At 46.0% G+C, this 18,305-nt stretch overlaps 1 protein-coding gene across 1 annotated transcript in view; it reads right to left on the bottom strand.

Annotated features, from left to right (window-relative positions):
• Nucleotides 1-18,305, bottom strand: part of TRIO (trio Rho guanine nucleotide exchange factor) — a 5,246,815-nt gene that overhangs the window by 4,176,418 nt on the left and 1,052,092 nt on the right. The window contains exon 8 of the mRNA XM_086965300.1: nucleotides 14,123-14,254. Within this exon, the coding sequence (XP_086821426.1) occupies nucleotides 14,123-14,254 (132 nt within the window). The remainder of the gene's footprint in view (nucleotides 1-14,122; nucleotides 14,255-18,305) is intronic.

The raw sequence follows: 18,305 nt of genomic DNA, 5'->3' as shown, positions 1-18,305 counted from the left end.
AACGTCGGTTTTGAACCATGAGATAGCCATAACAGAACGACGGCTGTCCCAGGATCCCATATTTACTAAAAGGTCCTTGATAGGTCCCTTGATAAATGCTCGTACACCGGAACGGCTCCAGCATAGGGTCGAAACTGTCGGACATCTGAGTGGGTCTAATACTCATCCATATCAGGAATTGGACAATATTCCCCTGAGCGGATATTCCATCCAACCGACAGGAGTGAATGTTAATACACTATTCAGTCCTGATGAAAATACATTACTATGCAGCTCTGTAGATCCTGCTGTCCCTACACAGACACATGGCTGTCACGAGGGGGCTATTCCCAAAAGGAAGCGGGCAGGTGTAGCCATGCGGGGCAGAAAGCCTAAGGTACAAAAACTTAACAATAATAAGGGTCCTGGTATTGAGGAGCCACAACCCTCTGAGGACCTACAGGAGACTCCACTTGTACACATTGTATCTGATGTGGCAAATACGCCTAATAGACCATCTACGGCAGAAGATCTATTTTTGGCTAAAATAAGTGCCCTATTATCCTCATCATTGCAGCCCCTAGAGGAAAGACTTATCTATAGCACAAAGGCTCACTAAAATTGAGGAACACTCCAGAGCGAGTGAAGATTTTATTAAAGAAAATAAGGAAAATCAGGGGCACATAGCAGCAACCCATGTCCCTGAAGGGGCTCAGGCCACATCCATAATATCAGTTCCTAGTTGCCCCCCATATTCCGTGGAGATTGCAAACCGTCCTGCCACCAGTGTATGCACAGATGGTGTGTGCCCCCGGCCAGGAACACAGAACCGCCCAAAGCCCAGCAAGATTCGGGAGAGGAGGACTGGAAAACAGTAGGCAGAAGGCGGAAAAGGAAAACGAATTCTGAAGACTGGGGGTCCAACTTACCATATATTGATTTATCCCCCCAAAGTGTTCCTTATGTAGTTGTTTTAACAGGGGTACCCAAACTGGGTGAAAAAGTGACTGAGTCTTATACAGAACTAAAGAATAAGTCAATCCACTGGTTGAATCAAAATAGACCACTTCCTAGAAATGTTAAATGTCAAATGTTATTTGCCAGAAGAGTGGGATGGGTGGGTTGCAGACCTAAAGATGTGGAAGGGGACTGCATTGTTATTAACTTTAAGGACAGTAGAGTCGTTGAATATGTTTGTGGGGTGCCTCTGCAAAACTTGCAAACATCTATCCAATCGTTTGACTTAAGTTATTTCTATCCCCCACCTAACTATAGTATTAATCATGATTTTTATGGAATTAAAAGAGGGTGGCGACCTCCATTTGTTGCCCCGAGTCCTGGTGAGGTAATGAGAGGAAATCATCAATCCCTGGATCTTCCAGCGAGTAGTAGATTTAGTGTACTCGATCTGGTTGATTGACTACCATCTACTATCACACCTACAGATAGGCCATTGAAGAGAAAGAGGACAACAAATATAGGAGGGATTCCTATTGGGTATACTTGGGTCACTTTGACTGGGGAGGTATCACGACCTAGCGACATTAACCATTTAATTAGAGATGCCACAGATCTGATAGATGGGAAGCAGGTCATAATGATGGATGTACATACTTTGTCCAGTGAATCCCCGCCATTGTCTAAAGTTGTATCTCCCCCGGCCATGCACCTTAGTTTCTCGGATGCATTAGATAGCTCAGGCCCGGTGGGAAATGTTGGGAGCAATGTGGAAGGTCCCAAAGGCGGCACAAAAATGCTGTCATGGAACATTGCGGGCCTTGCCACTAAACTTGACCATATAAGCTGCGAAGATTTTATAGATTTGCATGGGATTTGCCTCTTCCAAGATAATTGGGCCTTAAGCCCTATTCATAGAGTTGGGTTCGTGTCATATTGCGAGCCGGCAGTGAAGGGCCCCAGAGGCAGACCATCAGGGGGTCTATGTATTTGGGTAGGGACACATCTTGGGTGTGAGGTGAGAAGAGTGGATACTCACTCCCCTGATATAATTTGTATCCTCATAATCCATAGAAAAGTACCAAACCTGGCACTTATTAACATCTATTTAGGCCAATTCAGTATGTGGAATATCCCTGACTTTAGACTCCCTGGTGAACATTCTAAATTCTCTCCCTGGCGATGTGCCCTTTTTGATTGGTGGGGACTTTAACTGTCACTATGAACCCTTGAGTGGCCTCACGAATTCTATCACAAGTGATGAGGATGCACTCTGGCTAATCCCACCCCCAAACACATATCCGGTAAAGGGGTGAACTCCATTAGTTCTCCAAATGACCTCGCTTACACTTACCTTCTCCCACAGAGCCTGTAACGGGCGATTCCCGAGTGATAACCCTGGACATCCAACCTTTGAGAGGGCAGGCCAGGTTTCTGTCATTGACTACTTTTTAATAAGTCTTCAAATTTGGCACAAAGTGGTTGACTTTAGTGTCGAACAGCGCACCGAAAGTGACCATAATCCTTTGGTCATTCTGCTGGATCTTGGTATGATGGAAACAGATCAAGGAATCGTATCCACCCCTAGTAGTAATTTTAGAATACTGGAGGGAGGGAGGCACATTCGTTGGGCCACAATTATTGAAACTCCAAAGAAAATAAATTGTTTGTATAATAGTATCATTCCCATTTTAGAAAGGGCTAGGATTGTTTCTGGAAACAATACTAATATTGGCCACCGTGATGACTTAGGTACAATACACCAGGAATTGGTTGTAACTCTGGCTGAGTACTTTTTTTCTAAGAAGTTACCACCCCACAAACAGCATCGGGGAAAAGAAACCGGTTCAGTAAGGGCTGTAGGCTGGCAAAACGAACCCTCCTATCAGCCCTAAAGGGGGGTGATCGACTACGTATAAAGGATGCTGGGCTAAATTTTAAGAAAATTGTTTTTAATAGTAAATCAGAATGGGAAGTAGATAGATGGCAGTCAATTAAGGCTGCCCTAGATGCAAAAGATCCAAGGTCCTTTTAGAATTTGGTCCACACAGGGAAGCCTGAGGGCAAGACCTCCATTGAACCAAATATTGCAGAGGAAGCCTTGCGCCACTATTTTAAGGAATTATATTCAATTACGGCAATTGAAGTAAGTGAGACGCCGGTCTCCCTCCAAGCTCTTGATCCCTCGTGGAAAATATCACCTTGTACCCAGGCCGAGGTCAAACTAGCTCTGGATAAGCTTCAATTGAATAAAGCCCCAGGACTAGATAGGATACCGGGAGACCTTTATAAAAATGAACAGTTTAGTGTGGGTACCTTATCTTCAATCACTCTTTAATGCAATTCTTCAAGGCCTTCAGGCCCCTCGCACATGGGCAGGGGCCGAGATAATCCCTATTTACAAAAAGGGCTCCCCACTGGAGCCGGCTAATTATAGGCCCATTAGCCTAATCGACGTATCCCAAAAATTAGACGCAAGGGTGCTTTTAGAAAGATTGCAGGAATGGATTCGCGACCACAATATTTTGACCCCATTGCAAGCAGGGTTTAGGGCCAAAACCTCCACTATAGACCAGCTATTTAGGCTCCAGCTTATTCACTGGAAGCATGTAGTATTGGTCGAAGGGAGCTTATACCTCACCTTTGTGGATCTGAATACTGCATTTGATATGGTGGATCGCAACCATCTATGGAATATTCTGTTGGATATGGGAGCTCCACCATATCTATGCTTCCAGTTTAAACAACTCCACGAAGAGACTTTTGCTAGAGTCAGATTTGGCAAGAATGGACAACTGACGGATCCATTTCCCGTGGGTATGGGGGTGAGGCAGGAATTGTGGGGGCATAGGCCAACTAATACACTCACAAAAACCGAGAATAATTTCATCAGACAAATTCTGACTCTACCAAAAAGTACACCACTAGTCCCCCTGGGGATGGACTTTAACATCCTTCACATTACAGACCTTATAGGATCACGCCTGTTGCAATACTGGCGGCGGTTGTGGAGCACTATGGAGTTGGAACCCTATAGGGAAGAATTAAAATCAGTCATGTCAGCACTAGGTACTGCCAGTATACCTTGGATTTCATTTATAAGGGACTCCTTTAGGGCACTAGGTAAGGAGAATCTTTGGTTGTATCCAGAAGTCTCCTGCCTTGCTATCTCTAAGAAAACCTTTGCAAGTGCAATAAAGGAGTTCAAATTGACCAAAATCATGAGAACAGTAAAACCAGCGGGTGTTGGACTCTATTCAACCGACACTAGCTAAAAAGTTGTCTCTACAATTTGGATATGGAACCTTACCGCTACTTGCTATTACAAATAAGTGGGAGGGAGTATCTAGTCGTCCCTTTCCTGGTTGCCATGCAGAAGAAGAAACTATGGTTCATGTAATGCTCTTTTGCAGGGCATACAAACAACCTAGGCAGAAGTGGATTATCCAACTTTGCAGGAACCTGGATATTAGCAGTTACCTTGATTTTGTTAGGATCCTAAAATCAGACACCGATCCGGTTCATGTGGTTGTAACATCTACATTTTTGTTTGCTATGTGGTTAATACGAAGAAACTTGTTAAAAGTGGAGTAGTCTACAAGCAATTTATAACAGCCCTTTCTCTATGGCTTAATGACTAACCCAGGAATTTTTAGCCTTAGCTTGCGGTGGTTTGAGGGATAGCTGTTTGGGATTCACCAGTATTATTTTGGGTTTGGACCTAGACCTTGGGACTGTTTATGAAATGTTATGATTATTTTATATTTAACTTATATTTTTATGGTTGGTTTTAAAATATGCAATTCCCATAATGACGATTTTATATTCTTATGAAAATGCATTATTTTCCACTATAGGCCTTGTCGCGGATGTATGATCTGATTTATTGACCATAATTCAGCTTGGATCTATGAAATTATGTGAATTTTAAATGTGCTTTTATGGCTATAAATGGCCGCAATAAAGTTTCTATGAATGAATGAAATATCTGATGGAAAAAGTCCAGTACTTGCAGAACGCAACAGCAAGACCGTTACTGAAGGTACCCACATTTGGACTAATCTCTCATTTTTTTTTTTATAACCAATTTGATAAAATTTTAAAACAGGACGAATACCACACTGATCATTTAATTCCAAGCTTGATACATTGATTGGCCGTCACATTTAATTGTGTCTGAAACACACTGTGACCTGCACCGGTCCTCATTATCATGCACAATGACAAAATCTCACCACACCACTTGACCCAACCATTTGCCCCACACCAGTCAATGTTTGGCTGGACATCCCCTGGCTTCATGCAGTGGCCTTTCCTGTGCCACGCACCAGTCTACGCCTTTGCGCCATTTGACTACACTAGGTGGGGTGGGATTTTTCCATGCGGCGGCAATGTCTCGCTTGGCCACCATGATGGCTGTACCCAGGAAGAGCCTGTCCCCCTTGGACCCGTCTAAGCTGTCCATATCTCTCGGGAGCAGGTTCAGGGGGCTATGTGGCACCTCCCAGCCCATGACGTAAGTCAGCTCTGATATCAGTGTTTCCCAGTACGGGGTGAGAAGAGGACATGTCCACACCATGTGGAAAAAGTCTGCTGGTTCGGACCCACATCACCTGCAGGATGTGGTGGCCCTTAGACACACCCGGTTGAGGCGACTGGGGGTGAGATATGCACAGTGGAGTTAGTACAGTTGGACCATACGGAGTTTAGCTGAAGTAGTAATGGTTTTAGTAGCCATCAGGGCGTCCTGCCAGTCCTCGTCCTCCAGCAGGCCCAGCCATACCTCCCATCGGTGTCTAAGAGAGTCAAGTGTGATCAGGCTGTTATTGGTCAATGAGCGATAGATCCTTGATACCCCCCCCCCTTCTGCAGATTATCCATCATGATTTGGGCCTCCATCGGACTAAATTCCGGAAGCGATGTGCCTGCTGGCACATGAGAGGTGAGAGCGCGGCGTAACCGTAGGTATTTGCAAAATTGTGACAGGTGGAGGGAGTAGCAGCTCTTGGAAAAGAGCGCAAGTTGTCCCCCTTCCATACGTCTACCAACTGTGATATGCCAATGAGGTTCCATCTCCTGAAGCCTTCTAATGTCCCTACCTCCCTAAGCCAGGCGCCATGCCAGAGGGGTGTCTGCTGCATAAGTCTGGTGTCCCAATGGGTATGGCATAAGGCGGAGCCCCATGCACGCAAGACCGCCCGAGCCACCGTGTGTAGTCCAGTGGGTATTGGGTCTCTGTACAACACTGCCTGAATCCGTGACAGCCCCAGCTCTTCCAGCTCCACCCAGTAGGCTGGGTCGACCATCTGCCGTTGAACCAGTCGTGCAGGACCAGTAGACGAATTGCCAAGTAGTATAAGTAATTCAGAAAAGGGGGTGGTGATGAACAGAGTGTCTGAATTAAGCAGACCATCTTACCCAGTCCAAAGATCAGGGCTTGATCCATCACCGTTTTTCAGCTCACTGCACCATCCCGGCTCAGAACCTGGCTATATGCAAATCAGTCTGTCCCTGGCCCAGTGCATCATGGGAACAGGGCAGACTAAACTACCAAGCCAATTCTTCACCAGAAAGGAGACAAGCTACCGGGGACCGGTTTCTGGCATTTCAGCCGTCTTCGGCCCGGCTTGCTTGAATCCTGATGATGCAGTGAGAAAGGGACTCATGTCTGAGTATACCCTGCCACACCTATAGTGGCCAAAAACGATTCAGAAAAGGGGGTGGTGATGAACAGAGTGTCTGAATTAAGCAGACCACTCTTACCCAGTCCAAAGATCAGGGCTTGATCCATCACCGTTATTTATCTCACTGCACCATCCCAGCTCAGAACCTGGCTATATGCAAATCAGTCTGTCCCTGGCCCAGTGCATCATGGGAACAGGGCAGACTAATCATTTTTGTCCACCATAAGCGTGGAAGGGTATACTCAGATGTGAGTCCCTAGCTCATTGCACCATCAGGATTCAAGCAAGCCGGGCCGAAGACGGCTGAAATGCCAGAAACCGGTCCCCGGTAGCTTGTTTCCTTCCCAGTATAAGAATTGGCTTGGTAGTTTGGTCTGCCCTGTTCCCATGATGCACAGGGCCAGGGTCAGACTAATTTGCATATAGCCAAGTTCTGAGCTGGGATGGTGCAGTGAGCTGAAAAACGGTGATGGATCAAGCCCTGATCTTTGGACTGGGTAAGAGTGGTCTGCTTAATTCAGACACTCTGTTCATCACCACCCCCTTTTCTGAATCATTTTTGTCCACCATAAGCGTGGAAGGGTATACTCAGATGTGAGTCCCTAGCTCATTGCACCATCAGGATTCAAGCAAGCCGGGCCGAAGACGGCTGAAATGCCAGAAACCGGTCCCCGGTAGCTTGTTTCCTTCCCAGTATAAGAATTGGCTTGGTAGTTTGGTCTGCCCTGTTCCCATGATGCACAGGGCCAGGGTCAGACTAATTTGCATATAGCCAAGTTCTGAGCTGGGATGGTGCAGTGAGCTGAAAAACGGTGATGGATCAAGCCCTGATCTTTGGACTGGGTAAGAGTGGTCTGCTTAATTCAGACACTCTGTTCATCACCACCCCCTTTTCTGAATCAAGTAGTATAAGTAAACATTGGTCATACTCACGCCTCCTTTAAAAATCGGTATTTGGCAGTGGGCGAGGGCCATTTGCGGTCTCTAGTTGCTGCAAAGGAACTTTATGGCCAGACTGTCCAGTTCCCTGAACCAGTTTCGCGGAAGATGGAACTGGGTGTTCTGGATGATATACAGGAGGCGGGGAAAAATCTTCTTTTTGAACAGGGCTATTCTCCCCAGGGGGTTGAGCGGAAGAGTCCGCCAGCCGCGGAGGTTCTCTTTGGCTTTCTTGACTAGCAGGGTGATGTTGAGTGACCACGCCAAGTCTGGGAGCAGCGCTACCCAAATACTCAGATATTTATGGGGATGGCCGACTGCCAGTCAATGCACTCTCTCGACATGTGTGGAGGCACTAAAGTCAACTTAGTGGGGTTTAGGCGCAGGTCTGATGCTTGCTCAAAGATGAGGAGGATCTGGAGGCATCTAGGTCCTGACTGCGCCAGATCCGCTAGGAAGAGCAGGACAACGTCGCGTACATAGCAATCCTATCCTTGTGCAAGCCCCTCCATCTTCATACCTGGATTTGTTTGTCTGCCCGAATGAGGCAATTAAGTGGTTCCATCACCAAGGCGGAGAGGAGGGGTGAGAGGGGGCATTCCTGCCTTGCCGTTCATCGGATTGGAAACTTGGCTGAAAGAGCTCCATTAATGAGTACCCATGCCATGGGTCTGGAGTACAGAGCTCGGACTAAGTAGCGGAAGCGATGGCTCAGGCATACTATGCTTAGCACGCTTTCCAGGTAGTGCCAATCAACCGTATTGAAGGCTTTTTCAAAGTCGATTGGCAGGCGCACTAAGTAGGGGGGAAAGTAAATGGTGGTTACAAAGGACTGGTCTCAGTCGTTGGGCTAGGATCATAGGGTATACTTTAACCTCTGTATTTAAGAGAGAAACTGAACTCAATACCGCTGATTACTCTCATCGCCTCCCTGGCCTTCCCCCTTCTCTGCACTACCCACACTGGCCCCACCTAAAAACCAAGCTCACTGGACTGACTTCGAATACTACAACGAAGACGCCATCTCCAAAATCCTCTCTACCTTGAACCCCAATAACCACTTCAATGACCCTCTACCATCTAACTGCCTCACCGCGGTCACCCAAGCCATTATTCCCTGCTAGACCACAATAATCAACGCCTCACTTCAACAGGGCTCTATCCCGGACCCCTTGAAAGCTGGTCAAGTCCCTACTATCCTGAAAAAGCCATCGCTGGACCCCGCTTCCCCCGACAACTTCAGACCTATCTCCAATATCCCTCTGTTAGCTAAAGTGTTAGAAAAATGTGTCCAACAGCAACTAAGTCAGCACATCAATAACTTCCACCTATTGGACAACCTTTAACCGGGCTTCAGACCGGGGCAGAGCACGGAAACCACTATGCTCCACATCGTGAATGATGCTCTCCAAGCCCTTGACCAAGGCAAAACCTGCCTTCTAATCCTCCTAGATCTACCCTCCGCCTTCGATACGGTCAACAATGATAAGCTACTCGAACGTCTTAATCTCAGGATGGGGCTTGCTGGTGTTGTCCTAGAATGGTTTAGGTCCTTCCTTCATAACCAATCTCAAAGATTCCTCATAAATGGCAAACTTTCAGCAACCACCCCAGTCACAGTAGGTGTCCCCCGAGGCTCAACCTTATCACCCACCCTCTTTAATCTTCATTTAGTGCCACTCACTGAAGTTCTCCGTACCGCCAACATCTCCTACCACATGTATGTGGACGACACCCAAATATACATCAATATTTCATAATTAGAGGAGATCATTACATTGAACGAGACCCTGAAACTAACTGTCCAATGGCTTGCCGCTAACCAACTGAAACTTAATGCAAAGAAAACCGAATTCCTCCTGATCTCCCCCTCCAAAGCCAACCCTGAGATCGAGACTTGGATCAAAGCTATCACAGCCTTAAATTGCCCGCCGACCATTTTATACACTGGCAAATCCCTGGGCGTACTCCTCGACAGTAACTTGAACGTGCGTGACCACATCAACTCAATGGCTAAATCAGCCAGATTCCACCTGAGCTACTTGTGGAAGTTTAAACCCTTCTTAGATCCCCTAGACTTAAAAAATGGCAGTCCAAGTACTAGTCATATCGAGACTGGAATAAGGGTGTTCCACCCGTACTGGTTTACCCAAAATCTCTCTGGCTCCTCTAAAAGCCTGCCTCAATGCGGCCACAAAATTACTCACAGGCACCAGGAAACTTTACCACATTTCTCCACATCTGAAAGCACTAAACTGGCTCCCTATGGAGGCCAGAATACAACTGAAAATTGCTTGCATCACTTACAAGGCCCTCTACACAAACTCCCCTGCCTATCTGGTGTGGAAACTGGTGATGTCTGGAGGAACTAGGAACTCCTGGTCCGCTCGAAACTTCCTGGTCCAACCTGCTCGCTTTCAGAAAAAAAGAACCTACAATAGGGCTTTCTCCGGAGCAGCACCAAGAATCTGGAACTCTCTCCCCCCTGACATCCGAAACATCCCTTCTCCATCACGTTTGAAGAAGGAAACCAAAACCTGTCTCATGGGCAAATTTCTAGGCCAATGACATGCTTGCACCTACCACAATGTGCCTATCGAATACATAACTATTGCCTCCTCCGCTGCCTACCAACTCGCCCTGATATGTAATCGTGTGGCTTTGTTTCTGCTTTTACTTGGCAACTTTAACTGTATCCTATGCTCCTCAGCTACCCTATCCCTCCCCAAACTCTGTACATTTCTGCACTTGAGTTTATGTTGCTTTGTTATCTTGCTTTGTTGCTTTGTTTACCGTGTAACTGTTTAAAGCGCTCTGATACCCTCACGGGTCAAGTTTGCGTTCTATAAAACCTTTAAAATAAATAAATAAATAAATAATAGGTGTAATACTCTTGTGGGAAGCCATCTGGTCCGGCAGCGACTAGGGACATGGTCTCTCTTATTTCCTCCTGCATGATGGGGATGTCTAGACTGGCTGCTTCTGCTATAAGGAGCCAGGGGAGTTGGATCGCCCCCAGCCCAGTCAACGCAGGAGCTGGGATTTTGGACCGATCAGCTGAGTAAAGCAGGGAATAGTAGTGGGTGAAGGCTTGAGCTATACAAGTTAGTGCACGGTGAGTGAATCCTGATGAATCTTGGGGACTATGCGGTTTGCCAGGGGGCAAGATGCCAGTCTATGGAGTATGTTTCCATTTTTTGTCTCCCCAGCCATATACGCGGGCTATTGAGGACCTCCATAACAGTTTTGTTGAGTCTAGTGAGATCTGTGTGATTTTGCCTCTCAGTAGCTTGAGCTGTCTCTCCTCCAGCTCGTCCGCCGCCTTGGCTGAGGCCCTCTACAGGCGAGTCGCCTGGGCTTCAAGGAGGGTGAGTCGGCTGTCCTGCGCCAGTCACTTGGCCTTTAGTTGCCTCCTGGCGTATGGTGGCCTTACCGACCTTACCGACCTCCCAGAGAGTGCCCGAGGGGACCGTGTTTTGATTAGTGGGGAAGTATTTTTGGAGATCCTCTCCAATCGCCTTCCGGAATTTGCCGTCCTGGAGGAACCAGGTGTTCACCTCGAGACAGGGCGCAGAGTGTCCACGGGGCCTCCCAGTTAGAGGAGAAGAGGCGAGTGGCATGAGATTCCATTGGAGACGCTACGGCACTCTGGGGCGGGCATGAAGACCATGTCAATACGCGTGTGTGGTGTGCAGTGGAGGTGTGGGTATAATGAGAAGTTCTGGGGTTCTAAGTCCTCCAGACACCAGATCTGTCAGTCTTTTTGCATTTAGGGTCCTGTTTGAGGACGGTGCACCTGTGGTGTCTAGGTCAGACTGCGTGACTGTGTTAACGTTGCCCCCAATCACCTGCTAGGGTGACTGGTAGCATGTATATTGACACTAAGTTGATGGTAGCTCCTCCCAGTGTCCCGGTCAGGGCCACAAAGTAACCCTGGGTTGCAGCTGAATGTGGATGGTTAGACTAGCAGGGGAAGTATGAATTTTTTTAAGTGACAAATACAGCTGGGTAATCCAGATTTAACTTTGACATGGGTAGGAGACCCATATTTTGTGTGTAGCTTGGCACTTTGCTGCAATTGTGCTAACGATGCTGGAGTGGACTGGATTGGAATGATAAATTGGAAATTCCTAATGAGCATTCTGGAATTGACAATGAGTCCGGAGCTGGCTGAGGTGCAATTAAGTATCTTTTCAAATGCTCTCTAAATTATGTTTCAGAGATAGACTCACTTGAAAGAGTCCCCACTGAATTGGGCTGTGTCTGAATCCAGATTGAAGTTGAGTAAACCAATGCAAACAAGTTAGTTCCTCCAACCTGATCTGAGCTAGAAGTACAACATACACAAGACAACACATGTGCTTACTAGATAAAGAGAAATGAAGAAATCTGAATGTAAAGTGCCCTCTCACAGCTGGGGGTGTTGCTCAACAAATGCAATCACTAGCCAAGTGCTTCTTACACCAACACAACCCACATCTGGAATGCTCTCTAAAGCAAGATTATACTTGAGGTAGCAGAAAATAGCTATGATGCTGATAGCAATGGGAAATATGCAAAAATGTTACTGTGGAAACAACTATGCTGGCATTTAAAACCGAATTAAATTAAAGGACAATAATAGTAACTGGAAATGACAATTATGTATAACTTGTTGAGGGCTAAAGCCAACAGAGCCTTCAAATGTGTGGAAATGGAAAGCATTAGATGGTCAGAGTTTCAACAGCACACAGTTTTCTCTGCTGTGAAGCTGTAATAAATCCAAAGTAGATATCAGTAACTAAGATTTATTGCATGGCCATCCATACACGACAGGTCAAAATTTAAAGAATTCATCAAAACTCAATAGTTATTTTCTCTCTGATGGAGAGGAGAACATAAAAACTAATTAAATAAATTAGGCTACCAAGAAGGGCTTGGGGATGGGCATTATCACTGTTGTGCTGAAAGAAGTGATTGCTGTGGAACTCAAAGAGGAACATCTTCTCATGACCTGAATATGAAGGCGGGAAGCAGATGACATAAAATCACAGGACAACATGCTGCATTAGGTTTATCAAGCCTGAAATCACTCCACACATTCTTTTGCAGTGAGGACTACAGTTCTGTAGACTATTTTACTATGAACTAAGAACTTCAAATCTATGACTAAAACATTCTCTTGTCAGTGTTTGCATTGGAAGGACACATTTCTAAATCTAAATAGTAACAAAAAAATATTAATATTCAGTTTACACCTAGAAGTTATGCAATCAATCTTTATCTCACTTTGTGACCCAGGTTTCCACACAATATCATAAAACCGTTGAAATAATTTATTTAATCACTCAAAACCGTTGAAATAATTTATTTAATCTCTCTATGGTGTATTTTAGCGATCGTTTCTGCAAATCAAAGTTTAAGTTTGATATGAAATAAATAATCTTTAAGAAAAAGCGTGAAAACATAAAAGTAGCAGTCCCTTTTGTGCTTCGGTGAAATCTGCTTTTTCAGCTTGTCAAGTTGTATCGTCCTCTTATACATCTGCTAAGGGAGAAAGGGGATTCAAGTGAGCCATCACTCTAGATGCACCTTATCTTTTGTTCTGTGTTTGCTTTTTTTTTTTAATTTACTGTCCGCTGAAGGTTGATGATATATCCAATGTTGGATACAATTGCTTTACTTGTATTTTCGTCAACATACTTCCCATCAATGAAATACATAAATAGTAGACACCACATACCCATCTGGCCACTGATGAGAGAGTAAGACTGTTTATCAACAGTCCAGAGTACACAGCCAAGGCTTACAATCTATACTACTATTATAAAGAGAGAACACGCACCTTTGAGCCAGGTAAACTCGTGAACCACAGCGCCAATCCACACAACCGATACATTGTAGAAATTGGCAGGGTGTGCAGATGGACATAGGCTATAAAAAAAAATTTTAAAACGTATATTTAAAAATATAACTTTTAAAAAAAAGTAGTGCCCTGGAAGTAGCGCCGGCCGCGACGCTGCTCTGGCCGCGACGTAGCGCTGGTCGCGACATACGTGATGAGGTCGTGCGTGATGACGAGGAGGAGAGACATGGAGCTGCGGTGAAGCGAGGAGCGCGGGCGCGTCATGGCGAAGAGGAGCGGCGGTGAAGTGAAGATCGCGGGAAGGAGCGGCAGCTCAGGTAAAGTAAATGCTCATTGAAATTGAGGCGGGCGGCGGGCGGCGGGAGGGAGCGGGTGTGCACAGAGGGACAGGCGGGAGGAGTGGGGGCGGGAGGGAGTGGGGGCGGGAGGGAGTCGGGACGGGAGGGGGTCGGGGCGGGAGCGGGTGTACTGCCCTCAGCCCCTTTCTGCCCCAGGCAACGCTGGGGCGGGCTGCTAGTAGTCTATATATTTAATATGTAATAGCAATCTAATGCTTATAGATCTAGCATAATCTATGGTTGAAGCTAATTTTGTTGCAATTAAATTTACAGCAATTTAGAAAAATCTTACTAATAAGTGAAGTGGAAATTAGTTATTGACACTTTGTTAGGATCAACACTTTTCAAGGTAATTTAGTATATTCACAAACCATAAATACCTCTGAATATGCTACAGTGATATGCTCATATATTCCTTGATGATGATGTATTGCATCTTCTAAATCCTGAAGCTCAGAGGGAAGTTCAATCTCACCACAAGCTTTACACCATGAATCCACATTGTTCATGTACTAGAATGAAAAAACAAAGGTTAATCAAGATGAATGCAAAAAAGCTGGCATACAGAACTACAAATCTTTTAATTTGCCGTGGTACTGGTCATAGACAATTCGATTATGAATATAACCACAACTGGCTTTCATATAGGTTTCATTATTAAGAAAAACGCATAACAACTGATGCAAATCAGCAAAGTCGATAAAAGCATTAATGTGCAAGTGCATGGTGTTTGATTATGTATATATTTGCTAAGAAAACTAAAGTTGAAATGGAGTACAGTTTGACCAATAGGTTAAACTGTTTCACGAAATTAAAATAACAAAGATTTGCAACGCAACAGGTCTCGCATCAGTTAAAGTTAGAGTTATTGGCACTGTAATTTCAAAATTGCTTAATGTCGCAACAGCAAAAGTCCCATGAAAAATTAGGAAGCTACACACTTAATATAAAACGCTGCGATATGAGCAAGTAAAAGCGCCAAGAAGATCCGAAAAGGCACTTTAAAAAGAAAGATCTGCCGCGATGTGTTGAAAGAGCAAGATGAAGATGAAAGCAGGCAGATTGAAGCCAGTGAACTGAAAAACAACAAAGAAATAACGGACAGATGCAGCAAACGCTCCTTCCAGTCTTCCCTCTTCCGGTTCGCAATGTAAATAAAGGTTTCACAGACATTAAGGAGGTGGCAGCATGCTTGTTACAATCCACAACACTTTGCTTTTAGAGTGATTCACGACTAACTGTAGATGGTGCCATAGATGAGATTTAGAATCTAACCCCCGAAACAGTAAAAAAAAAAAAAGTGCCGGAGGGCATGTGTCTGCCTCCTGTGAAGTATGTAAGCAGACAATTACATGGAGCGCTAACAACTGGTATACCACAGCATAGACGCTATGATCTATGTGTTTTTTGTGTAATATAACTAGTTCTCCTGTAAAGCTCGCTACTACTTTTGGGGGGAGTTCGCACTACATGAAACTGCAAAAAAAACAAAAAACAACCAGCCAGCATACCCTATGGGCAAGATCTCACGACACCGGCTGATCCTGCACACGCACAGCTATGAAAGTTCTGTACACCCTAGTACTGTCCGTGAGGTGGAATGTTCCCAGTACACATATAGCTCTGGCAGTGTGCCGTATCCAGACACACACCGAGTTAGTATACCGTCCTTGAACCCGTATACAGCCCGGGGTGGTAGGAACAGCACACTGCACTCCCACAGCAGATAAATCAGAAAGGCAGCTTTGCTCTGTTTGCTGACAAAACGACAAGCCGCTAAATCGTATTCATCGAGACTGAAGCTTTAGTTCATCGTATATTTTCTTGAGTGTTTGATATTGGAACAGTTCTGCCAATCTATGGGGTGCCTGATTATTTTCAGGCGGTACTCTGGGTGAAGTGATTAGCCTGTCACATACCTATATCTAATTGGCCTGTCACATACATATATCTTGCGATATTACTGCTTGTAAAACCAGTGCAGAAGTAACCGGTTGTGAGAAGTTGAACCGGTATATGATGTTCACTATTCTAGTGAGAAACCTTGCACCAGTCCAAACAACCCTTATGGTGATGGTTGTAAAGTCAACCTTATAGACTAGCTATCCTAGTGGTAGCATGGACAAAGCAGTCTTAGGCTAACACTTCAGAGGGCATGTGAAGCCAATTGTTTTACCAATAATAACCCCTTGAATACCAGATGAAAGGACACCACAGAAGGTATATATAAAATATATATTTATTTATTTCTAACACAACCCCTCTGCACTCTTTATGAGGTCAGAGTTCGAGATACAGCAGAAGTGACTTAATAAGCATACGTTAAGTTGCACAAATACAATTCTGCCCTAGGGGCCTTGTAAACCATATATTACAGAAGTGGTATAAGAACCAGGACAGGTGAACAGGCCAAGGGCCTTGGAAATCGGTGGGGCTACACAGAGTAACCGAAGGTTAGGAAGCAGGAGTCCCACAGGATGCGTGTGCAGTGTCAAAACACACACGCAAGTGTTCTCATAGACTTAGAATGGGAACGTACAGTTTAGAAACTAGTTGATTTCGGACAGACAGGGTGGACTTCGAGGAAACCCAGTTAAATTAGGACACTTGCATAGTTATTACCCACGGGAGCACCGGAGTACTTGAGTTACCTCACCCAGGGAAGCCGGGTGCATAGGTGCGAAGTTGTGTCGGGTTTTGTCGTCTATTCCTATGGAGAGCTGCAAGAAGATGCTGCAGGTGACAAGGAGGAAGATGTCCGGGTGGATCCAAGGGTGGATCAAAGAAGTGAAGAACCTGAAAGCAGAGGGGACAGAGTCTGGGTCACTAGCCAGTGACCAGGAAGGAACCAGGCGATGTCGAGATGCTATCAGGTGATGTCATGAAGCTTGACTCTGCAGCCACGTGGACCAGGAGGCGTCGGCGACGACCAGGAGCTGGATATGGACTGTCCCACGAAGGATCTCGCTGTTGGCGGTGTCGGCTTCCGGATTGGAGTCAACAAGCCTTGGCAAAGGCAACCCACGCAGGATGTGAAGATCGGCTTCTGTTCAGACCAGCAAGGTCTTAGGGGCTTCCCTTTTGCAGGAAAGCAGGAGCAAGCCCAGAGCAACCAGGCAAGCAGCGTTGTTTCAAAATGGAGTCTTCAAGAGGGCCACTAGCCAACGGGCTAGCAACCGTGAAGACACGTCGAGGAGAAATGCAGGCGCAGGCCCCACGCGGCACTCGTGGAGTGTGGAGGGCTGAGTTTCGGTGGACTTACTGCTCGGGGTTTGGACTTCTCAGGGTCCAATGTACAACTTCAAGGATGCCTCAGAAACTGCACAGTTAGCAAAAAGCAGGTACTGCAGGATGTCCGGACCCACGTCTCTCGTGTCTGCCACGGGTCTCAGCTTTGCTGTGGATGTGGGTCGTGGTCAGAGAAGTCTGGAAGTCCAGAGACTGCGTCGCTAGGTCGTCGGGTTCCGTCGGAGCGGCAACAAAGCAAACCAGCAAGTTACTGGTGGTGCCTGTTTGCACAGGGTGGTCACTCCTTGACCACAAGGGAGATTCTTCAGTCTTCTAGTTGCAGTAGAATGTCGAAGGTCCAGAGTTTCGTTTCAGAGTTTCAGTTCAGGATAATCTAAAGTCTCTAGACTCAGCTCCTAGCTTTATACGAACTAAAGGGGCTGGATTACTTGCTAGGTCCCTCCTATGGGTGGGACCAGGGAAGGGGGTGGTTACACCCCTTTCCCTTTGTCCAGTTTCGCGCCAGAGCTGGGGCTGGAGTGCCCCAGCAACTGGTTTAAACCGGGCTATGCATGGAGCACCTTGTGTGCCCCAGGCAGTGTCTCATTCTTTTCAACCCACCCTGCCCCAATACATTATAGCCTGTCTGGGGAGGTGCTAGCACCTCCAAAGGCAGGAAACCTATTGTCCAGGCCTCCCTTGCTGGAAGGGCTCCCAGCTGCAGGAGGTCTACTTGTGTCTGTGGCAGCAGCATCCATTTTGTGATGCTGAGGCTCTGGTTAACTTTAACTGGGTAAAGCTACACCTACATGTCTTCTCCCTCTAGAAGGGTGGAATGCTACCCCCCGTTGCCAAAACTGGTGAGGGGGTAGTATTCCAAAGCGTATGAGACCTTACACGACATGTTTTGATAAAGCCAAACCAAAGTTAGCAATAACCGCGAGGATTATAATGCACTTAAGAGTATATGGTATGGCTATATCATAGAACAGCTATAAGGACATGGTTCAGAAAGCTGCAGACAGGCCCAGCTCATGCTAGAGCACCATCGTACATAAAACCAAGCACTCTGCCTCCAGGATTGTTAAGAAAAGGGGGTGGTGATGGACAGAGTCTCTGAATAAAGAAGAACACTCCTACCCAGTCAACAGCTCAGGGCTTGATCCATCACCGTTTTTTAGCTCACTGCACCATCCCAGCTCAGAACCTGGCTACATGCAAATTAGTCTGTCCATGGCCCAGTGCATCATGGGAACAGGGCAGACCAAACTAACAAGCCAATTCTTTAACTGGAAAGGAAACAAGCTTCCGGGGACCGGTTTCTGGCATTACAGA

The sequence above is a fragment of the Lissotriton vulgaris genome, chromosome 4_1 (genome assembly GCF_964263255.1).
Source record: "Lissotriton vulgaris chromosome 4_1, aLisVul1.2, whole genome shotgun sequence".
NCBI classification, from domain to species: Eukaryota; Metazoa; Chordata; class Amphibia; order Caudata; family Salamandridae; genus Lissotriton; species Lissotriton vulgaris.
Note: the sequence above shows the minus strand (reverse complement) of the source record. Positions and strands in the feature narration are given on the sequence as shown.